The following is a 22,805-nucleotide window of genomic DNA, read 5'->3' as shown; positions in this document are numbered from 1 at the left end:
CCTCCTTAGCACCCTCACTCCTGCTTTCCTCCTCCTCCTCCTCTTGCCTTGTTGAACTGGGCTCTGAAGTGTCCATGGTGGTCCTCGGAGTGGAGTTGGGGTCGCCCCAAAATATCACGTCCAGCTCTTTGTAGAAACAGCAGGTTGTAGGGGCAGCACTGGAGCGGCGGTTTGCCTCGTGGACTTTGCAGTAGGCATTCCGCAGCTCCTTCACTTTAACTCTGCACTGCAGTGCATCCCGGTCATGGCCCCTTTCCATCATGTCCCTTGATATCTGCCCGAAGGTATCGTAATTCCTATGGCTTGAGTGCAGCTGGGACTGGACAGCTTCCTCCCCCCAAACACTGATGAGGTCCAGCACCTCGCCATTGCTCCATACTAGGGCTCACCTGGCGTGTGGAGGCATGGCCACGTGGAAAGACGCTCTGAGAGCACTCCACACCTTACTGAGCAAACAGGAATGGGACTTTCAAAATTCCCAGAGAATTTAAAGGGCGGGCCTGACAGTTGGTCACCTAAGGGCAGAGCAGTAGAGTTCAAAGTGATGAACAGAGTGGCTAGAACAGGCATTGTGGGACACTTCTGGAGGCCAATCAGAGCGCAATAACAGACCAGGGCATTCACACTGATGCCACAGCGCTCCAGCCAGGGTGCATCAAGCGTTACGCCTCTCGTGGAGGTGGATTACCAGGAGCACTCCAGCCGCGGAGTCAGGGCGCTCTACGTGCCAGTGTGGATGTGTCGTGAGTTAGTTGCTTTAATGCGCCCTAACTCACAAGTGTAGCCAAGCCCTCAGTCTCTCCACCTACTCCACAGCCTGGGAAAACAGCTAAGCTCTACACCATGACATGAAGGTCAACAGATCTCAGGCTTGTCTACATGGTAGGGTAATGCTCTATGGGGGTGTGGTTTCTAAAGCACAGATCCGTGTAGACCCTGCTGGTATACACGAAAGGTTCTCTAGTATGCTTTAACGTAGAACTATTTTAGAGAACCATGTTAAAGTGTGCCAGGAGGGTCTCCACAGACCAATTAATGCACAACACGTTAGTGCACTTTAGAAATCACTCTCCTCCCCCAGCCCATAGAGTGCATCGCCCCACCACGTAGACAAGTCACTAGTGACTGGCAACTTAAGAGGGGAAGGGACCACCGCAGCCCCTTCTCCAATGAGTCCTTCACTGAAAACACCCTGCATCCGGCCCACTAGGGTGCAAACAGGATGCTATTAACTCAAGCTTAGCATTGACCTCCACTGCTGTGGTATCAACAAGAGAAAAAAATGGTTTGCAAGGTAGCCTGCCTATTTAAGGCTTTATCATGGAAAACCATGGTGCTAGGAATGGTGCCTTCCATCAGAGGATTTCAAAGCACATTGCACACTCTAATTAACTTAGTCTGACAGCATCTCGGTTGGTTGGGTGGTATTATCCCCATTTCACAGATGAGGAAATTGAGGCACTGGGCAGTGTAGTGATTTGGGCGGTGTCGCATAGGAAGTCAGTGGCAGGGTCAGGAATAGAACCCAAATTTTCTGAGTCCCAGTCCTGTGCCAAAACCACAAGACCACCCTTCCATTGGATCACCTGTTCCTATAACCAAAATACTCATATACATGGTGAGGGCATAAGAGAAAGGGCCTGTAAGTCTAAACCCATATCAGGGGCCGTGGTCCCAGATGCTGCTATTGGTCAGCTACCCTAAAAGCCAAGGGAGAGGGATTCCTCACAAGGTTCACTTGTCCAGAACTGAAATCATTCGCAGGTCTGGCTGCAAAGCGTTGGCAAGAAGAACTGTATCCTACTCTCACCTTTTGCAGAAATATGTGCCAGCAAGTTCAATGGCAAACCTTACTGAGATTAAACCATCCTTTCTATTGGTTCCAAGCTTCAAGAATATGGGAAAGAGCCAGAACCAGCTCAGCAAGCAGGTGTTTGGGGCGGTCCAGGGGAAGGGGCGGCATGTCGGGGTCTTCGGCATGTCGGCAATTCGGCGGCGGGTCCCTTGGTCCCTCTCGGAGGGAAGGACCTGCCGCCGAATTGCTGCCGAAGAAGAAAGCTGCGCAGAGCTGCCGCCGATCACAAATGCGGCTCCCCCCAAACCCGCCGCTTGGGGCGGCTAAAACCCTGGAGCCAGCCCTGACCAGCAGGTCCACCCTTCAACCCCACCTTGTCAATGGGGTCTTATACCAATGAAAGCAGTTCCCTTAGAGGCATAGTGCTGTAAAATGACTATCATGCATGTGATCCTGCTTCTGCCTACAAGAATAGGCCCTTCCCACAGAGGTCAGCTACTTAAACTGCCATTGGAGGCACTTCCAGCAAAACCATCTTCCATGAAAATGAGCTGATGAGGAGATTGGGCTAGATGGTGCCCATGGTAAATGTGGCCTAAATAGAAACCAGCCATCAATTTCTGCTTGTGTCTTCTGTTCCGGTGGCCATGCAATGAATGTTCTTCCCCCAGCACACACCATTATCTGTGTTCTCCGTTTCTTCTGCATGTATGGTTATTGCAGACATGTTTTTGATTCCTGCTTTTTCCAGGAAGGTGCCATCTTCTTCTGTGTCTGGCTGGTGGGAATTAGTGGGGGCCAAAATAGAAGCATCCTGTTCACATAGTGAGGATGCAAGGATTTACTCCTGCCCCACTATGATCTCAGGTTGCGCTTTGAATCCTCCACCCCACATTCATACAGCTAGCCTTGTGCCTCCGAGAAGGGAAAGTCATGTTTGGGAGCAAAAGGGCAGAGCAGATAGAGGCCTTCTGCAGCAAGCCATCTGGTATTAGGGATAGCACCTGGAAGTTGGGGATGGTGAACATTTTTTCAGTTTGTCTAGGGCAGTAAAGACCTTAATGAACACTGCCAGTGCTGGTTCTGTTTCCTGCTGGAGCTCCAATCCATACATGGGCCTAAACATATCCCTGACACGATTTAGAGTACTTATGAGTCCATGTGGCACTAAGCTGCTACTTCATGGGAAGGGTCAGGCTCTTAGGACAGCTCCTCCCCCCACTCACCGAGTGGTCCACGGGGGAGAGGGAGTGTGTTCAGAGCAGCTAGGGTAAGAGCATGCGTTGGGAATGCTGCAAAATCACGTCCCTCTCTGCCGGAAGCTTCTGCTGATGCTGAGGAACATGGGAAATAGCTAGCAGCAGAAACACCAGGGACACTGAGACTTTTAGAGCTATTGAGGAGTTAGTGGTGGGGAGGTGGCAGTGAGACAAGAGAGGGGAAGAAGGGGTGTCAGGATTACAGGTACAAAACCACCCAGAGATTACGTGGTGGGGATAAAGAAATTGGATACATCTGAGGGGGCAGAAATGAGGGCAAATTGTACAAAGGGGACACTGAATTTCTGGTTGGGACCCCATCTGCATAGTATTACACTGCTAACTATAACATCATCATTTAACTAGCCCCCCTGTATTTGATTCTCATAACATCAGATCCCCTTCCAAACAAGAAAAGTTTCCATAATTGAAGGACACAGACTTGAGAAACTTAGTCCTAGATTCAAGTTCATTGAGTCGAAAGCCAGTCCGCCCATTACCTGAGCAGTTAATAAAATCTATCGCCCTATGATGGATTTTTTTTTCCTGCAGGCTAGAATTGATCTGTCCTCGTTGTGATTTGTGAGATGGAGGGAAAACACAAAATATAATCAGGATTTCTGCTGCACTGAAAAACTCCACTATGTTGCTTTTCCAGGGCTTGCAAGTAACTAAAGCTGCAGTGGTCATTTTTTTGATTTATTGAAAATAAAGCACACCTTATTAACATTTTAATAAAGAGAATCTCTTTGCACCGGTGCTCTGAGTTGCTGTTATTTCCCCCTGTGCAATTCCATTCTCCGAAAGAGCAAAATACTAATGAAATCCATAAAGCATGATTTGTAAGACTGAAACTAAACACACACATTCACCAAAGCCAAATGATTTCTAAAGGTGCTGTGTTTGTGAGAGGTGCTTGTCCAATATGTGTGATGCAAAATGGGGATGCTTTGTGAAGAAATCATCCTTGTAAAGCTATTGGTTCTGGTCATCAGACTCTATCCAATGCTTTAGTGATGATGCTGCTGATCTATTTGGGAAGTTGGCTGGCTCTCAAGGCAGAGTCTCTTCTCAAAGGCTGTTTCACAGTGAAAATATGCTCAGTGCAGCCGAGTGCATGAATGAAAAAGCCTCCGGTACCGTCTAGTCTGGCAAAATGCAGCACAAAACTCAACTTACTCTGCCCTTTCTACTATCCCAGGTAAGAAATGGGATTTTTTTTTCTTGCTTTCATTCATCTTCTCTCTTCTGCATTTGGATTTGGAAGTATTTGTGATTCAGGTCTGATTTCTGAGTAATTATACGTTGCTCGAATTACTGTTGAAGGAGGCAAGATCTCTGTTATAAGGCAGTTGCCAGGAATGTAGAATCTCGTATCTCCCTGATTTACAATTACAACAAATTTGCTCTGCGATATGTAATAATGTTTTCCTTTCAGGGGGAGTGTGTGTGTGTGTGTGTGTGTGTGTGTGATCTTTCAAGTGTTTTGATAGCAGCAGCAATATTTTGTCATATCAAATCCTGCAACTTTGATATGCCTTTTTCCTCTGTGGCTTGTGCCGGTTAGAAGAGTCTGTTATAGACAGCTCACCTTATTTATTGCTTTCTAGAAAAAAGATGCGGATGGAAAAAAAATCAAAGCATGCAAAAGCTCCCCCCTCCACCTCTTGACATGTATAGTATTCGATGTTAGTGACTTACTATGTAGCCTTTCCCCTTATTAACTGTAATAGATCCCCTCTGCCAGAAAGCAGAAAAAACTCCCAGCCTTGAAACCCAGGGGGCTGCTCCAGCCCTGCTGCTTCTGTCACTCAAAGCAGAGGAACTCGCTGAGTTCTTTCTTCTCTCTACCTTTTTGTTTCTTTCTCCCTCTTTCCCCCTTCCCCCCCCCCCATACCCCTTTTATATGTTCAGTTTTGAAAGCACCGTGTGATGTTTGAGGTTTCTTTATTGGTGTCCGGAGTGAAACACATATTCTGTCCTAGTAGCTCTGTAAACTCCCATTGAGGGAAAGCATCGCCGGCTCCCCTTGAGATAAAAGTTAATTCCTTTTTGACTTGGGACTTGAACGGCTTTGTTAACCCATAGGAGCCCGGCGTGTTCTGGACTGCTCATGCTTGGGATGCTGAGTCGGTGTGTGCATCCGCAGTCTCTAAACGGATTTTAAGCTTCCTTTTACAGAATGAGAGAGAATGGTGAGGGCTCGTTGCAGGGAAAGCTTTGCTGCTGAGGGGAGGCATGCCGAGGGTCTGTGAGCAGAAGGCAGCTGGATAAACTGAGTGCATGCACGCTGTGGCTCAAGGGTGGGCATGCTTGGCTTCTAGTGCAACCTGTCTGCACTGGGAGCGCCCATGTGGGTGGCTGGTGAAACTACGGTACGAAGTGAGAATTGGTGTCTTGCTGGGAATTTGCTTGAGGGAGCGGATGGGTGGGTTCGGCTGCCTATGCGCCAAGAGGAGTCCCGCTTAAAGGGAACAACAGAAGAAGAGGGATGGTGCAGAGTCTGGTTCTTTATAAGTTGTGTGTAAATGCTGCTGTTCTAGGTCACGTCCATGGGGCCAAGATATGGCGGTGATGGAAGCATTAGGAATGCTCCTGCTGGCGATGTGTATATGGGAGGCCACATACACAATGCTAGGCTCTATGGGCTGCCTGGGTGGGCATGTAAATGGGCAGGGGGTCAGGCGAGCTAAGCTGCTAGCTGAGGCTGCACATATGGGAGAGCGGGCATGCTGCTGCCTGCGACTGGCATGGCCTGAGGCTCTGGGACTGGCTGGCAGTGCCCGCGTGGGCGTCAGGTTGGAGAAGCTGCAAGAATGGGCTGAGATTCAAGGGCTGGCTGGGACTGAACGTGCAGACAGCTGGGGAAGGTCAGCTGCCAGCAAAGGCTGAATCATGGAGAGAACAGGTGCTAACCAGAGAGGGTGAGGTCTGGGAACACCCAATGCTCCAGCGGGAACCTGGCTCATGCACTAAGCTGACACGCTCACCCAAGACTTGAGGACTGCCATCTCCACTGCATTTCACCCGGCTTTCTCTGTGACTTCAGGCTTTTCCATCCTGTGGTTTTTTTAATGCATCAAATTAGTCAGCTCAGGCTTCCGTTCTTATTCAAACATTCCTCTTTTGTCAAGAAGCAACAGGAAGGCACCCTTTCAATAACACTCCACCAATGGCCTGTTGAGAAAGCAGCCTGCATTTTAGAGTCGGCCGAGCACTTCATAGTCTATTAGTGCCCAATCCTGCACGGTGCTGAACACCTGATCCTGCAAACCACTGTAGCACGTGCTTAACTTTAGGCATGTAAGTAGCCCCATTGAAGTCACTGGGGCTGCTCACATGCTTAAGTTAAGTAGCTGCTTAAGTGATTTGCTGAGTTGAGGCCAGAGAGTTGAGCATAATGCAGGATTGAGTTATTAGTGTTTAATAATACCCAGTGTTGAAGGGTGTTCAAACTGTGATCCATCCTCTCCTATCAGGATGGGAAGGTTTAGCAGGCAGTCTACCTAGTGATTTTTTTTTTTTAAATGTACTTGATTAAAAAAAAAAAACCTATAATGTCAGCAAGTGAATTCATTAGGAAATCAGTTCAGTTGGCAATAAGAAAGTGTACACCTGTTCTGTTGAATATAGTCAGGGTAAAATATTAATTGTTGGTGGTACATGAGACATAGACAGTGGGAGGGGAGGGCAAAGGGGAATTATTAAAATGCTGTTCAGATATCCTCTTAGACTCAACGCACACACAGAACTTTCATGTGACAGGAGGAGAAAACAGAAGAATGGGAGAAACAACATATTAAACAAATGTAGCCATCTGGCACTGGTAGTGTTTGTAACACATTTTTGTTAGGTATTTTTTTTTTCTTCACAGCAGTAACAACAGCTACTTCTATAACCTCATGCTAGTGGAACTAGCAAAAATCAATCCTGATAAGCTGATTTCTAAATAATAAACATCAATAAATGCAATACTTTTGGGGGACAGTGGAGGAAAAGCATAATTCAATTTCAAAACAACAAGGGATACATTTGGGGGAGGGAAAACAAAGCAAATCTATACTCTGCAGAGTACATTCCTGGTCATGAGAATATTAAATGTGCAGAGATGAAAGTTTTATATTTTTATTTTTTCAGGTCAAAAGTAATTAATAAAAGAAAATCAGTCTTTTAAAACATAAATTGACATTTTTAAATAGTCAGTGGTTGACAAGTACAGGCTAAGAGCCAATTTTCCAGACATTATACCGTCATCCTCATTGGCCAAGTGTACTTTATGAGTTGGTTTGTTTGGTGAGGGTTAACCTATATTAGGAAGATGATTGATCACTGGATTTTAATTTGCTACCCAAAAGACAGTCTACTTGATGGGATTGTTTTACTATCATTTATGTCTCTCATAATTTGATGGAGGAAGACTGTTTCTCAGTATCTTTATCTAAGTGGCTAAAGAGGACATATTCTTAGGAGCCCGTCGGTTTATGGTAATCTTTAAGATTTTGCAGGAATGTGTGCACTGTACAATTTAATCAATCTGAAGCTGACAGTGAATGTTTGGAAGGTTTGCTGGTAACTTGCATCTGTGCATTTAATCATAAAAAATACAATCGGGAGCAAATACCTATAGATCGCTAAATATTCTCCCTACATAGAAAACTTAATTTCACCAAAACTAACATTTGCTAAAATTTACATACAAAAGTTTTATTTGTAGGAAAATATAATTCTTCAAGGGGGTTGCTTTGGCATGTCTATGTACTACATTGAAATATGGACAATTGAATCCAACTTTATCATCAATTTGAAACCAACAGTATCATCAAATGGCTGTCAGTAGGTTATACAGATAATTGTTCTGCTGTAGCTTACATTATAAGGAAGCTACAGTGTCTGAGGATTCTAGGAATACATGTGATATCTACATGTATTGTTATCAATATATATATTGAATAGCTAGTTCCAGAAAACATCCTTCATACGTACACACCAACACAGCTGTAAGAATTATTCAGCTGTCCTTTATTTTTCAAATTTCTCCAGAAGAGGGCTCCATGCACAGCATGAAAGTTAAAAGTAATATCTGAAAAGCATTGGAAGTTGAGCAGCTGCAGGAAAAAGAAGAATCTCATTCGCAAACAGAAACTCTGTAGAAATAACTTGAAAGATTTTGCTCAAGTTCTAGTCTCAAACATTTCCTTCTTGTCTTGTTATTGCATCTGATTTGATGGCATAATTAGGGTTACTTATCATTTCAGAGGCCTACATCGAGAAAGTTATGTATCATGTAGTCGTACTTGGGACTTTATCCTTTTAACCCGGAACTTACTGGTTGAGTACTTTACTTTTGCATGCGCTAGCACAGTAATGATTGGACAATGTTCTTCAAATGTCGCTTTAAAAAAAGGCCTTGTTCTTCCATGCCAAATGTTTCCTGGATTATTTTTTTAAATCAGTGGAGTTGTATCTGCTTATACGTGGTGTGAAAATGACCCAGGGGGCTAACACTCCTGCTTCTGTGGACAGTGCCAAGGAATTTTTAACATCTCACTCTGACGATGGTACCTCCAAATAATACAGTGCCTTGTAGCATCATGCTGTGGCACTGGTTTAATACTGCCTCAGAAGGAAGCATGCCCCCCGCTGAATCATCAATGTCGCTACCTGCAGCAACTCTGGGTTTTCCCTTGCACAGGATCTGGCCAGACCCAACAATTCTGGCCATGTGAGATCTGAAACAATCGCAGGCCGAGATGGTGGGGCAGTTGATAATGGAAATGCTGCTACAACTTTATCTGTAGTGTCGTAAATGGTACAGCTATAGCAGAGCACGTTAAATATTGCTGGATCTTACTTTCCTTCTCTGCAAGATATTTGAGACATATCTAGTTTATTCAAGCGTTTAGTGGCATTGATAAGACGATGAAATTAGTTTTCACCTAAGTCCTGTTGTGCGTAGTGCTTTTGGTGTGGCAAACAGGTGACTTTACAACCTCTCAAGTTGGTTCTCTTCCTTTTAACATGTGAAGACAGAGGAAGAGAACAGAGCTGTGATGGTATATTCCCCCCCCCCTTCTCCCCCCTCCCAGTCAAGGGACTTATTTTTTTCATTTATGCATTTCTTGTCTTCAGCAGGTGGAGGCAACCCTCTTGCTGTCAGGATTTTGGCTTCAGGCCTTAGAACTGTTAGGCCAGAGTAAGACATATGTGCTTTTCTTAAGGGCTCTTCCTCTAGGCTAGGATTTGAAGCAGAAATGCGAGGATAACAGCTTTCCTCTTCTGATTTCCACTTGGAGATTCCTCCACCCCCACTTCACCATGATAAATGCTAGTGGCCAAATTCTCTTTTCATTTACATCACTGCACTCCAGTTAACACAGAGTGTCACCTGCGCAACGAAGAGGGGAACTTGTTCCTAAGCATACAGCTAGCTGTCCGGTGGTCTGTTTTCAGGTCACTTTAGTTGTCCTTCCTCCATAATGTTGTTAGTGGATAGAGGTCATAGGACATTAGATGCCAGATGAAAAGAATGTAAAAATACAGGATTGTTGGTTCCCTTGCTAGGCACCAAATTCTGTTCTGTTCCATGAAGCACCATTGATTGACAGTGTCATCAGACTTTAGCCTACTGTTGAGATAATAGTGTAGACTTGTGGTATGGATTGTGTTATCTCTTCTAGCAAAATAATCTGATTGCTCAGAAAACCTTATTCCTTTTCTTGTGGAGTGAACTCGTATCCCCCATTACCATATCAATATTCAATTCTATTTTGCACTATTAATTTTCTTAGAAACAGTCCTCAGAACAGCTTTAAGGGGTTTCAAATAGGGGGAGGCATTACAGTGGGGGATGGGGAAATTATTTATAACTCTAAGGGTATGTGAGAGAGACTTGCTGGCAAGCATGAGCAGAGAGAGAAATTGGATTTCTTAAAGCTTTTAGCTGTTTATTGTGCAAAAGAACAATCATGCTAGTTCTAGTGAGGACTTGGAAAGCTGGAAGCTAGTGGCCCCAGTCCTGCAAGTTCTCCTAGACAGATCAATCCCATGGATGTGGGGCCTGCACAAGAGGAGATATTGGGCATTGTGGAACAACTTGCAGGATTGGGGGTCTTTCCATTGTAATGTCCAGCTGTCTGTATTATGCATGAGTAAAAAGGCATTGTAACATTTACTGAAATTGTGGAAAATATCAGGCTGGCTACTTTATACACAATTACCCCTTGCTTTACATCACCTTTGCATAATTTAAACATGTCAGAAGGGATTTTGATCAAACTTCCAGAATAGAAAAGACCTCTCTGAGATGGAGGATATTGAGCCCCCAGGGGAAATTTTACAAATGTTACGAGTGCATGAAAATTCAGTCTCCTGATGTCACCTTAACTAGAGCTTTCACTACCGTGAAAATCACTGTCCATATTCATGGGGCCAAGATTCTCTGCTGGTGAAATTGGCATAGATCCACTGAGGCGCTATGCCATCGTGCATCAGCTGAGAATCTGGCTCATTGTATATAAATGTACATGGCTGGCTAAAACAACACATACGGGGCGTGCCGTAGAGTTCAAGACTTACTGTTTGTCAAGCTTGCTTTTTCCCCCCTCAGCAGACTGGTGATTTCAACTCTCCCAGTGTCCGGCAGCAATCTTTGAAATGCAATAGTTGCACACATACTCCCAGAGTCTAGCATTAGTAACAGTTTTCCGGGAAGAAATGGGGTTCTTGAACAGCATTCTCAAGCCAGTTTGCAGCAGGACCTGTGTCTTTCCTCAGGCAGGTTTCCTGGATCTGAATGTAGGCATGAATCTCCCCAGAGACATCCCTCTGGATGGCCCTGAGGAACACATTTTATCAAATGATAAAATAAACGATGGGAACTAACATCCTTTTGAACCATGCACCATTATGTCCGGAGCTCTGAAAGCTGGATGTATCACCGCTTTGATGAAGCAGGAAATCCTAAGCACCTATGTCTAAGCACAATGAGACAGGCTCAGCCATCAGGATTTGATAGGCATTTCCCATCAAATTACATTTGTTATTTTCATGGCTGGGGTTTTGCTGAGTCAAAAACCTGGACCTTCAGAGGAGCCATGTAATGGGAAATGGGGACCTTTTTGACTCTTCTGCCCAGTGGGGTCTGAGTTTTCAGATGTCACGTTGATTGATTTGGCTAGACTACTAGCCAAATGTAACCACGGACAGGTTAACTGCTTGCAGAGACAGAATCAGTGGCCTTACATGTGTTGAAAGAGACACAGGTGGCACCTGCTGAAACAGGTCCTCCTTGAAATTTACATATGTGAGGGAGGATTGACGGCTGTGGCTAAAAGTAAAGGGATGAGATGTGTGAATCAGGCATCTGTCTGTCTAGGGGGACGTTTATCTCACAGTAGTACAGGAGGGCTGGAGCCAAGTGGCTTTTCCCTCTTCCTAAAATGTCTCGTGTTCTCATAATTGATGAACTGATGGAACTAGCTGATGCTCTGAACTCCATAAACTCTGCGTTTTGAATACCAAGAGCCTTATTAACCTATCAATGTACAGATTTTGGTGGCTTGAATATAAAAACACCCAGGGCTGGATTCTATCACCCTATACACATTTTCAGTAGTACCTTCCTAGGCAGTAAGGTACTCCTCGGGGTTAGCAAGGGTGTCAGAATGAACCCTAATAATGATCATAAATGAGGGGATGTATATTTGAAATGCTTCTGTTATGAGATGGATAGTGGTCTGACATGCTCTTAGTTTGCTGTGCTGATTCTTTATTTTATGCTGCTGTTCTAATCGTGACACTTTAATAAAAGAAAAGAGCAGAACAATCTTTAGTTTTAAATCCACTTACCCTATTTGTGGGATGTGTTCAGTCGACGAACCACACAGGAATTTCAATATTCTGCACAGTAGGGATATTGATTATTGCAGTGTGTCAAAGAGAGGCAGCCTTTCCGGTGTCACTTTCAGAGCCACCCCCGTTGTATCTGGAACATGGTGGGGGCAGACAGCTACGATCTGCGAATAAGCTGTTATTTAGTGGAGGTGACTTTCCGCATCACGTGTCTCTTAAACTTAGCAACAGCCATTTCTGTTAATGATGCTGGGCCAGAGTCTCAGCTGGTGTAACTTGGGATCACTCCATTGACTACACTGTAATTAACGGAGCAAGACCAATTTACCCCAGCTGAGATGCTGGCCCACTGTGTTTACAAAGCGTGATTACTATCAACATTCCATATTTCCATTATGCATCTACTGGAGTACTTATATGGCTCCTGTTCCCATGCTATCTGAGCACCTTGCAAACAACAATGAATGTATCCTCACTTCCCCAAAATAAATGCTGAGAGATGACAGGCAACATTATTTTGAAGTGGGAGACTGGCTTTGCCATCTGCCTGTTCCATTGACTTTAGCACTATTATATTAGTTGATCAATGATGTAGGCTGCTGTCGTTTTTACTTCTGGATGTTGATTCAGTAGCGACAGTTCGTCGTACTGACCAAAGATTACTTCTGATTGGCTGAAGCCCAGAATAAATTCCTTTTCTAGGTCGATCATAAGCTAGTTAAGGTACACATTTTTTTAAAAGTCTGCTATGCTTTTTTAAAATATAATCAGTCCTGATTGGCCAAAGTATTACCCATTCAGCTGACGCCATTTTGCATTTGGTGTACAGTAGGAGCTATTAACAGGGAACTCTTCATTGTCATTACCACACATATACCCTAGAGATCTGCTGCTCTAGGTATAAGTGAACACATGTGATACACTCAGATATCATTTAGGTTAAGTGAGTTGCCCTAGGCCACTGAGGGACTCTGTCACAGCTGAGATTAGCACTCAAATTCAAGGACCCCTAACTATGCCTTTTTGTAGTTAATTTGTGGACTGGCATGGAAAATTCAGAGCTAAAGATTTTAGAAAGGCCACCTTAAATGATTATCTCTTCCTATGCCTGCTGTGTGTTTCAGATGAGGATTCAGTTTTCTTCCATTTGCTTCTCAAAAGTTTTATTTTGTGCCTTTTTTCCTCCTTCCAAATACATATAACCTGTTTCTTAATGACTGTTAATGGGAGCTAAACACATACATGAATTATGAATGGCTGAACCAGTTTGGATAAAGTAGAGACTGACTTGATCCTTTGCCTAGAGCTCAGATTGAACCGAACCCAAACTGTTCTTTCGACTTTTATTCTTCACTAGTTTTCATTTTTGTGTATCTCTGCACTTATGGGTTCCAGCCAGGATCTGAAGCGGATGTGCCAACATACAACAAGAGAAGCTGCCCTTGTGTTATCTCCAGCCTGACTGGAAGCCAGAAGCATCAGAAATCATCTTTACATTTTCTGCCTCATTTTGCAGGCCACAGGAAGGTCAGGTAGTTCTTCTGTGTGCTTATCAACTCTAAACCTACCTCCACCATTCCTCACAACTGAAGAACTGACCTGTTTGCAAGGAATAATTCATCCTGTGTATGTCTCAGGTGGGGATAGACTTGACCAAAAGTCCATTGAAGTCAGTAGAAAGACTTTCATTGACTTCCTTGAGCTTTGGCTCAGACCCTATGTTTGGAATGTATTGCTATTTTACTTGGAAGATGAGTTCTCCGTACAGCAGGAAAAACAGATATATTTGAGGAAAGTCAGATTCTCTTAGTACCTTCTACAGCTATTAGTTATTTTTGGTATCTAACCTGCAGATTTGGTAGAATTACTTCGGTGTCAAATAATAGTATTTTGCTAATATGGCTGGCAAATCTGACCTTTGGTTCACAAATACAAATCACAGTGATTTAATCTCATGCTTTTCTGCTTTGTTTTTCATTATAACTGTGATCAAAATGCTATTTACTATTATCTGAAGACTTTTTTCCCCTGTTACCACAGATACCAGCAGCTTTGCAAGGAGAAAAGTGAATAGCAGATTTCATGGGAGTCGCTCTCATTTTCTTTGGGAAGTATAGATGTTAGAGATGCGTCCCCAACTAAAGCCTGAGTCCAAATACCCAGGAACTTTGGAAAGTTCAGATCTGAGCCTTGTGGCTCTAACTCACCTCTTTTATTTTCTACCAAACTATTCCAGTATTTTGGCTGCACCTACAGTAAAGTGGATTTTGCAGCAAGCTCCAGACTTTGTGCTAAGTCTTGTGACTATACCATTAATGGTTTAAAGTTCTTGAGCTCCTGGAAAGTCAAGAGGACCAATATACTGATTTAGTAATAATTTTCTTGTTGACATAGTTGTTGAATATACATTCCTTTTCTTGTGCTGACGTGGGAATATGAGAAAGAAGATTAAACTCTTACGCACCAGATCAGAAAGGAGAAAACAAAGTGGAATTGAACGCCCTGTAATTTTGATGAGGCCACTGGCAGGTGGGAAAATAACCCTTTTCATCCTTGCTGGACCTCACTGGTCCACATTGAGATGGGAATACAGGACATAGTCTGGCCCTGATGCATGTGAATGAATACAGGTAAATCCCAGTAGGCGGTCTACCTATGTGTTTACATGAACAGATTCATTTCCCTTGTGCTGGGACTAGATCCAAATCTGAACTAGAGTTTGCAATAAGAAACATCAGTGCGTTATCCCAGCAATTTTATGTGCAAGCATCATTGCACTGAGAGATGATAGAGGCAGGAAATTTTATCCCTTATAAACTATCTGTTCCCCGGCTTCCAACATTTATTAACTTCCCAGTGAAGGAATGTACTTTTTTTCACTTCTATATATTATGGTTTGTTGTTTTTCATTATCATTTGCTCTATGTATTAATGGACAATATTTATCTCTGCCTGCTGCTTTGAAACCTTTGTGTGCATGGGCATAAATCTCACCCTAGCAATGCTTCGGAGAACTTTTTGCAGCTGCAGAGGAAATAACCTCCCTGCAGGGCAGGGCCACAGGGAGTGGAGGAGAGAACAGGAAGGTTGAGGATAGAATAAGAAGCTAAATCAGACTTCATTGAGATGAGTGGTGGAGGTTGCAGCTCCTTTAATGCTATGTGCCCCCATCTGTCAGTCACTAGCCAGGGGGTCTCTGGCTTGCTGTGGTGAAACCATCACTAACCCACCCAAGAGACTAGCAGGCAGTGGCAGGCTTTGTACCACACACAGCATGTATGATAAGTAGATATAACCCTGGTGGAAGTGAGAAGGTGGGGAAAGGATCAGAGCCAGTTGGGAGATCATAGTCTTTGGGAGGTGGGCTCTCAAGAGAGGAGCAGACCCAATGGTTACCGGTGAGTGGTGTCAGGTACAGTGAGCATTTTAAGGTGTCTGAGATTGGAAGCAGATTATTTTAGGGTTGTGTAGAGGGTCTGGTTTGAGTCTGGGCCTGAAGGCCCCATTTGTGTGACCTAGACCCAGTAACTTCACCCGTAAATCAGTCCTTCGCTTAACCCTCTTCCCTTCCTTGGTTGCCATTTCTGAAAGGCCAGCTTAAAGCTCAAAGAGGAGAAACGGAAAAAGATATCTGGCTTTTGGCAAGCTGAGCACTGTGACTGCCTCTCTTCAAGGCTTTTAGTTTGTCCGGAGTTGAGCTGTATTAAAAACAAATTACAGTCAAGGCATGCAACTTATAAACTATTAACTTGCTTTTGAGACTGAGTTTTTGCAGAATTTGCTTGTGACTTGTCTGATTCATCTTGCCGTGCTAGAGTTTAAGTGCCAATAAAAAAGAGAGAACACAGCAGAGTTCAAATATATTTGACCTTTTCTACTATTGCCAAGAAACAATTGAAATATTGGTTAGTTACATCGCCGTTTATCCTGTAGTCCGATCTACAAACAAGGCGCCGTTCCTTAGAATTTCTGTCCCGAGAGACTGGGTAGCACAGGGGACTGGTGATAAGGAAACACTGCCCTGCTTCCAGGGCTTTGCACTTTGGATCATCATGCAAACATTCAGATTTGTGTGTTACACCCATTGTGTGTAAATGACCCAGCAAAACACAAGGTGGGGAGGAATCAAGTCCACTGACTCTGATTTCTCCAGGTCACCGGTTGGAATGTAGTTCAGGACCACAGTGTCAAAGAGACATTACCAGTTCATGGTTGTGTTTGTGGTGGGTCTTGGTCCATTTGCTAATGGATGGGGACTGGGGGGATCTGAATCTCAAATATAATCTCTACCGCAGCTGGTTTCATGGATCAGTAGTGTCAATACAGAGGCAAAGGCCTTGTCTGTAGCGATTATTCTTTCTATGGAGCGTGTGCTAACTTCACCTATAGGGTTGTGTGTTGAATGGATGTAAAGGAGTTTTGGGTTGGTAGGACACAAAATGTAAGTACATATCCACCCCTCCCCCCCAGTTTAAACTTGTCTTTTTCCAAGCTCTTTCATCCTGTTCTAACCTCTTAGAAAGCAGCAGCAAAAGTACATGCAGCACGTCGCCTGCTGCACGCTGCATTTTGTGCCAGGCTAGATGCAGTGTCATGCAGTGAACTCTCTGTGTATAGAGTGACTTTCCCCTCTCCCTGCACAAAGCCAGAGCATGCTTCCTGTGTCCAAGGGGGATGCGGGCTGTCCCTCCGCCCTTCCACAGCCGCTGTTCCAGGCTATGTGCTGAAAGAGAGGCTGCTGCCCTTCTGAGGTTTTAGGTACAGGAGTTGTGTAACTGGGAATCTTTAGCCTCTCCTTGGCTCAGTCTTCCCTCTGTGTGCTGGCCTATTCGAGGTCAATGCAGAGGGAAAGAAGAGCCCCACCAACTCCGGGCAACTAGTCTGCTTATGTCTCTAGAGGTGAGTGAATTTCACCAACAGCAAATCTGAAACAGTCGGCTTAAATAAGGAGAGTGTGTCCTTTCATTTCCCCCCACCAGTAGTTCGTGGCTTCTCAACAGTTTGAGCAGGGAGCAATATTAGTGGCCAGAAACTTATCCCCCATCCTTTTTATTCTGTTTAGACTCCTTAGAAATGGGATTGATACTGCCAACGCCAGGCAATCAAAAACCAACCCCCCCCCAAAACCACGAGTCAAGCTCCCAAATATCCTGAGATTGGCTTAAAATCATGATCAAATAAAAACTCAGCCACAATCAACATGGGGTCCTTTTCTTTGCCTTCTGGGTTTTGCATCTTTAGGGTTCATGGTTTCAAGCTCTTTTCTGTAACTATCACTACCCAGAAACTGTTTTTAAAAGCTGAGATTCTCACCTCACCACCATCTCAAGCATCGACAACACTCAATCTTACTCGAGATCGCCCCTGGACCAAGACCTTTTTCACTTGATAGCAGAATGCAGCGTTTCCTTGAGTTGCATCATTTCCCCACGAATCTGAATCGTAAGGCAATGTATGTTTTCCCCGCCACTTGGAATTTCCAGGTTGTGGGTCAACCACTCCTTGTCACCAGCTATAATGTGAAGACTGTGCAGGCTTCCTGGCAGATAGGGTTGGCGTATTGGGACCAAACATTCCTACAGTGTATTCATCTCTGCAAGCTTCCAAGAGATTTAAATATGAAGGCCGTCAATTCTGATCACTGTACTCCAGGAAGGAAGCCCCTCTGCAAACAACTTTAAGTGAAACAATGTTAAACGAATCCAATTTCCCCATAAGATTTAATGTAAATGCAGGGGGTTAGGTTCCAAGGAAATTTTTTTCAGGCTGACAAAAGACATTATATACTGTACAGTACTGTACTGTAGTTGGGAAGTGCCCCTGGCTTACCCCACACAGGCACAGCCCGCTGCGGACAAGGACGCTAGGAAGCACCTTCGCAGCAGCAGCTTCCCCGGAGAAGAACAGGCGCCGACTTTGCCCGGGGATGCTCCAGGCCCGCCTCTTCCCGTCCCTGCTCCACTCCAGGCCCACCTCTTCCCACCCTCACTCCACCTCCTCTCCGGAGCACGCTGCATCCCCGCTCCTCCTCCTCCCCCCCGGAAAGTCCCTGGGAGGGAGGGGCAGGAACGGAGACGCGGCACTTCCCCACTCTTCTCCCTCCCTCCCTCCCAGCGCTTTGCGCTTAGGACTTTCTGGGAGAGAGGGGGAGCAGCGGGGAAGCGCTGCATCTCCATTCCTCCCCCTCCCTCCCAGAAAGTCCTAAGCACCACCAAACAGCTGTGTGGCAGTGGGGGAAGCTCTGGGAGGGAGGGAGGGAGGGAGAGGAGGCGGAGAAGAGGAACTTGTGCAATGCTCCCTTGTAAAGTCGCTGCTCTTCCACAGAATCTTACAAGCAGTGGTCAGAGCAGGCAGCCAAATGATGTTATAAGGGAGCATTGCACAACTTTAAATGAGCATGTTCCCTAATTGAGCAGCGACGTAACTTTGAAACAACATTAAGTGGGAGGAAGTTAAGTGAGGAGTTACTGTAAAGAGAACCAGTATGAGAACATCCTAAACTTCTTTTCTCTCTTTATAACCTCATCCGCCTTGAGCTGCTTGATTTTTTTGAGTATTTACCGAAGCACTGGCAACATATTTTCTTCAGGGTCACAGCGCTAGACAGTCTTTTGCAACACACAGTGTTTACTTCAAAGCTGTTAGTGATTCATTAGCTTACAGTTCCAGAAATCTTTTCCAAAGGAATCACTCATCTCCCTAGTGTGGCAGAGATATTTTCAGGCCGGCTATGCCTGTCATGGGAATGTTTTGAAACTTGCCTGGCTCACATCATGTGCCAGTGACAGTGCCGAAGGCTGCCAATTCAATAAAGTGTTGAACATAGATTCCATGGGAGGTGCCCTGCAATATTCATAGACATAAGCAAATAATAGTTCATCCAGACTCTTGAAAGACTGACTGTGCTTTGAAAGAATTAGCCTCTCTTTGGCTATAAGGAATATTCACTACTTACTTGACGTTACAGAATGTGACAGTAATACATAAGGAGCCACATAGAAATAATTGGCTCCTACAAGAGCTGCTTAGAACCATCCCCTTTTACCAATGTGACTTAGCACACTGTAGGCTAATGGTGTGATTCTTAAAGGGGCAGCTATAGTCTTGTGGACCCGTCATGCACCAGAACCCCATTTTGCTAGCTGTGGTACAAACTCAGAATGAAAGGATGGCCTCTGCCCCCAAGGTGTTTTACATCTTAGAGTTTGTCTGCACAATGGGGTAAAGTGCCTTACATGGGTGTGAGTTCTAGAGTGAATTAACATTAATTCACGTTAATTAGTCTTTGTAGATCCTGCTGGGGCACAATAAAGATTCCCCAGTGTGCTTTAACCTAGCGCTGTTTCAAACAATACTACATTAAAGCACACTAGGGAACCTTTAGTGCACACCAGCGGGGTCTACATAGACCAACTAATGTGCAACACATTTGTGAGCTTTAGAAATCACACCCCTGTAGTCATTGCTGGATGAAAGAATTTTGAGCCCGTTGGCACCATGGAAATTGTGCCCGGACTCCCTTTCCCCCATCCCTCGGCCACATGAGCGTCATCGCAACCCGGTATACAGTATTGCAGTGCTGCTCAGGTTTGGCTTGGCCAGCCTGCTGTCAGCGGGATGGCCAGAACAAATTTGAGTGAGTGGCATTGCATGGAGCTGCAGCACCACTCAGATATTTTGTTTCCAGAAGTCGGGGGGTCCCCTGAGGTGGGGGACCCTGTACAAGTGCACTGAGTGCACATTGGTTAATCTAGGCCTGCCTTTAGTGCACACATTGCTGCTCTGTATAGACAAGCCATAAATATAACTCTCTTGCCTCAATTTCCCCATCTATAAAGTACTTTGAAATCTAATAATGAGAACTCCCATATAGAGTACAAAGTACTATTATAAAGGGCATTAATCTAGAAAAGTAATTTTCTTGAGTGGGGGGAGCTTGAGGAGGCACAAATCATTTATCTGGCAGACTGCCATGGAGTTGGGGGTCCCAGGACTCCAAGGGTCCCTGGCTCTGGTGAAGCCCATTAGCCAGCCTGCACCCATGCTCCCAGTAGAGCTGGGCAGAGAACAGCAATTCTGTTTTGCAGAGAACGGCAATTCCGTTTTGCAGAGAATTTTCAGCTATTTAGTTTTGGTTCCAAATTGGAGTGAAACGGGTTCATTGAATTCTTAAAATCTTCTGCAAAATGGAATAGCTGTCCTCTGTCTGGCTGTAGTCATTTCCTTCCCTTTACTGCCACACACATCCCTGCCATGTATCCCTCACTCAAGTGCTATTCTCCCATATGGTGTGCCCTACGAATGTTCCGTGAAAATACTGTCTTACTATAACAGGAAAATTATCTGGTCAAACTAGCTGATGTGTATCCAAATGCCATTTCTCCTCCATTTTATGTTCCTGTATTACATCTCAGATCAAATAATTAATCTGTAGTTGACCCCATGGCTAAATGAGCAACTAGATTATTGTTTGTAGCGCGGTTCGCACCAGAGGCTAAACCTAGTAGTTTAAGTAAAGTGCTATAGTCATTTGAATATATTCCATCACACTCATACATGTGAAGTATCTGAGTAAAGAACAAAGTAATATTGTCCAATTAAAAAGTTACATAATTTAAGCATACATTTGCATTAATGACAACCATATCCATATGTTAGTTCAATATTAGCATTTTTTGTCCTTAGGCCTCTTTATATTAGCTAGCATGCAGCATAAAAAGCTGCAAGGCCTTGAATAGGAATGGTGGAGTTTTAAACTTTGCCATTAGTTTGACAGAATGTTTTTTAGAACAGTGATGGCAATATGGTTTATTTAAAAATAAACACAAAACGCATATTAGCGTTAAATGGTAGTAATACATTCAAGCATTTTATTTACACTTTCTGCTCTTTATGCTTATTCACTTAATGGCAGATAAAATAAAATCCCATTATCTGAGGCGTCCTTACGATTCAATTAAGCTAGAACCCATTTTGTAAGCCAACTTAGAGCTGAAAGAGAGCAAGTCTACTAGAGCTCTTTAGGGGTCTATGCATCTGTCTGGATGACCTTGCTGTTATAATTCTAATAGTAATAAGCAGCAGCCTCATTCAAAATATTCTCTCAAGCACTGACAAGCACAGTTATCCCTGTCCTCAAGGACTTGCAATCTAATTGGCCAGCCCACACAAAACACACACTGGTTTTGTTATAAGACATGATGGGTTGGTGATTCATATCTGGGTTTTGAAGGGGGAGTGAATTTTGAGGAGGGAAGCATTTGTGCTTTGATAGCTGATTGGCACAACTGAAAAATAAAGGTGTGGTCAAAAGCATTTAACAGCAGAAGGATAAGACCAGACTGTATTTGCCTCCGATATAGGACAGGCATAGCTTAATATGCCAGATACAAAGGGGTTGATCCTTAAACAACTTACATCAGATGGGGATCTGACCCAAAGAGTGCAGGTTGCATGTAACTCACCTGTTCTGTTACTAACTTCAAACTTAAACATTATCCATCAAAACATTATTCATCACAAGTCCTTCAGATGAGTTTTGGGCTGAATTATGGTTTTGTTTCCAAACTGTACGAAAGTCAGGTTCTCGCTCTTTTGACATGATAACCGAGTGAAACCTGGCATTGAGTTTTCATGTTGAGATTTTGGAACCATTTAAATTTGTCTCTTGGGACAGGTACAAACTCATGTGGTTTGGGATGGAAAAAATGCTCAAATGAGCCCCTGCAAAATGCAGCGGTGGAATTTCTCCTCATGGCAGTATGTAGCTGTCTCTGAAGTAACCAGCTTTGTCCTCCAGCATTCAAGTGCTGTAAGTTTTGGGAGCCCAGTGAAAAGTAAAGTCAAAGTGTCATTGATGTTGTGAACAAGGAACACGGCAAAGTAAATCGAGTATGTGCTTGGAGAAAGGTGTTTACAGGACTGGCGTTTTAGAAATACAAATTAAGGTTCATTGTCAGGTCTGCTGGCCTTTGATGCTATTTGATGTTATTCAAGAGACAGCACCATTCTGAACCATGTGTCTTGGCTTTTCTGTACTTAGCTTTAGTGTACAGTTTTTTGCAAGCCAGATCTTGTGATCCTTACTCAGATGAGCAGTTCCACGTATGCGTGAAGTCTCTCAAAGGGATTGCTCATTTGAGACATTGGTCACGTGAGAAAGAGTTGAAAGGATCTGGGCCTACATGAGCTACATGGCAAGTCACATCTTAGATCCTGGTAGTCCCTATTCCTAGGAGGATACTGATCAGAAAATGTTTAAAAACAGATGGAAAGAAAAAGCAAAGTGTCAAAGAAGCAGCAAACCCAAGAGATGCATCGGATACACTATAGCTGTACATAGCATAATTTAGAGCAGACTAGAAAACTAATTTTTTCACTGTCACTGATCAGTGGTAGAGGCACTGCAAGACAGAACTGTGTGAAGAAAGGAGAAAATACACTACACAGATCTACGGAGCAAAGTTTTTTTTTTTTTTTTTTAATAAAGTGACACGTTCTAATTTAGACCTAATTTTAATTCCTGTTACATTACTTGTAATAATGTCTAAAGTCCTCAGAATTAATTTGACTGGAAAAATTCCAGAAGGACTTTCAATTTTTCTCATTAAAAACATTATAGATGTCTTAATTAGGCACTGTTATTAATGGTAATATTATTCAATTTAAAACCACACACTTAAGATGCAGCTACCTCTAGCATGATTAGTTGGAGGAGCTGTGATGTGCAAGGATGCCCACTAGAATCCTGAACAGTTAAATAACCATGGCCAGATCCTTGGCCTGTGTAAATTACCATAGCGCTCCTTACTCCAGTGGAGTTATGCTGATATACACCAACTGCGGATTTGGAGTTATTTATAACTGTGTCTGGTAGATAGGTGTGTGTGTTGCGGGGTGGG

General features: G+C 43.9%; 1 protein-coding gene across 1 annotated transcript in view; it reads left to right on the top strand.

Moving 5' to 3' along the window:
- The first annotated feature begins 4,131 nt into the window (after positions 1-4,131).
- The window catches only part of CDH13 (cadherin 13), a 759,507-nt gene continuing 740,833 nt past the window's right edge, over positions 4,132-22,805 (top strand). Inside the window, exon 1 of the mRNA XM_054048572.1 lies at positions 4,132-4,255. Coding sequence (XP_053904547.1) covers positions 4,211-4,255 — 45 coding nt within the window. The 5' untranslated portion in view covers positions 4,132-4,210. The remainder of the gene's footprint in view (positions 4,256-22,805) is intronic.

Source organism: Malaclemys terrapin, chromosome 14 (assembly GCF_027887155.1).
Source record: "Malaclemys terrapin pileata isolate rMalTer1 chromosome 14, rMalTer1.hap1, whole genome shotgun sequence".
Lineage (NCBI taxonomy): Eukaryota > Metazoa > Chordata > Testudines > Emydidae > Malaclemys > Malaclemys terrapin.
This window is presented reverse-complemented; position numbering and strand designations above follow the sequence as displayed.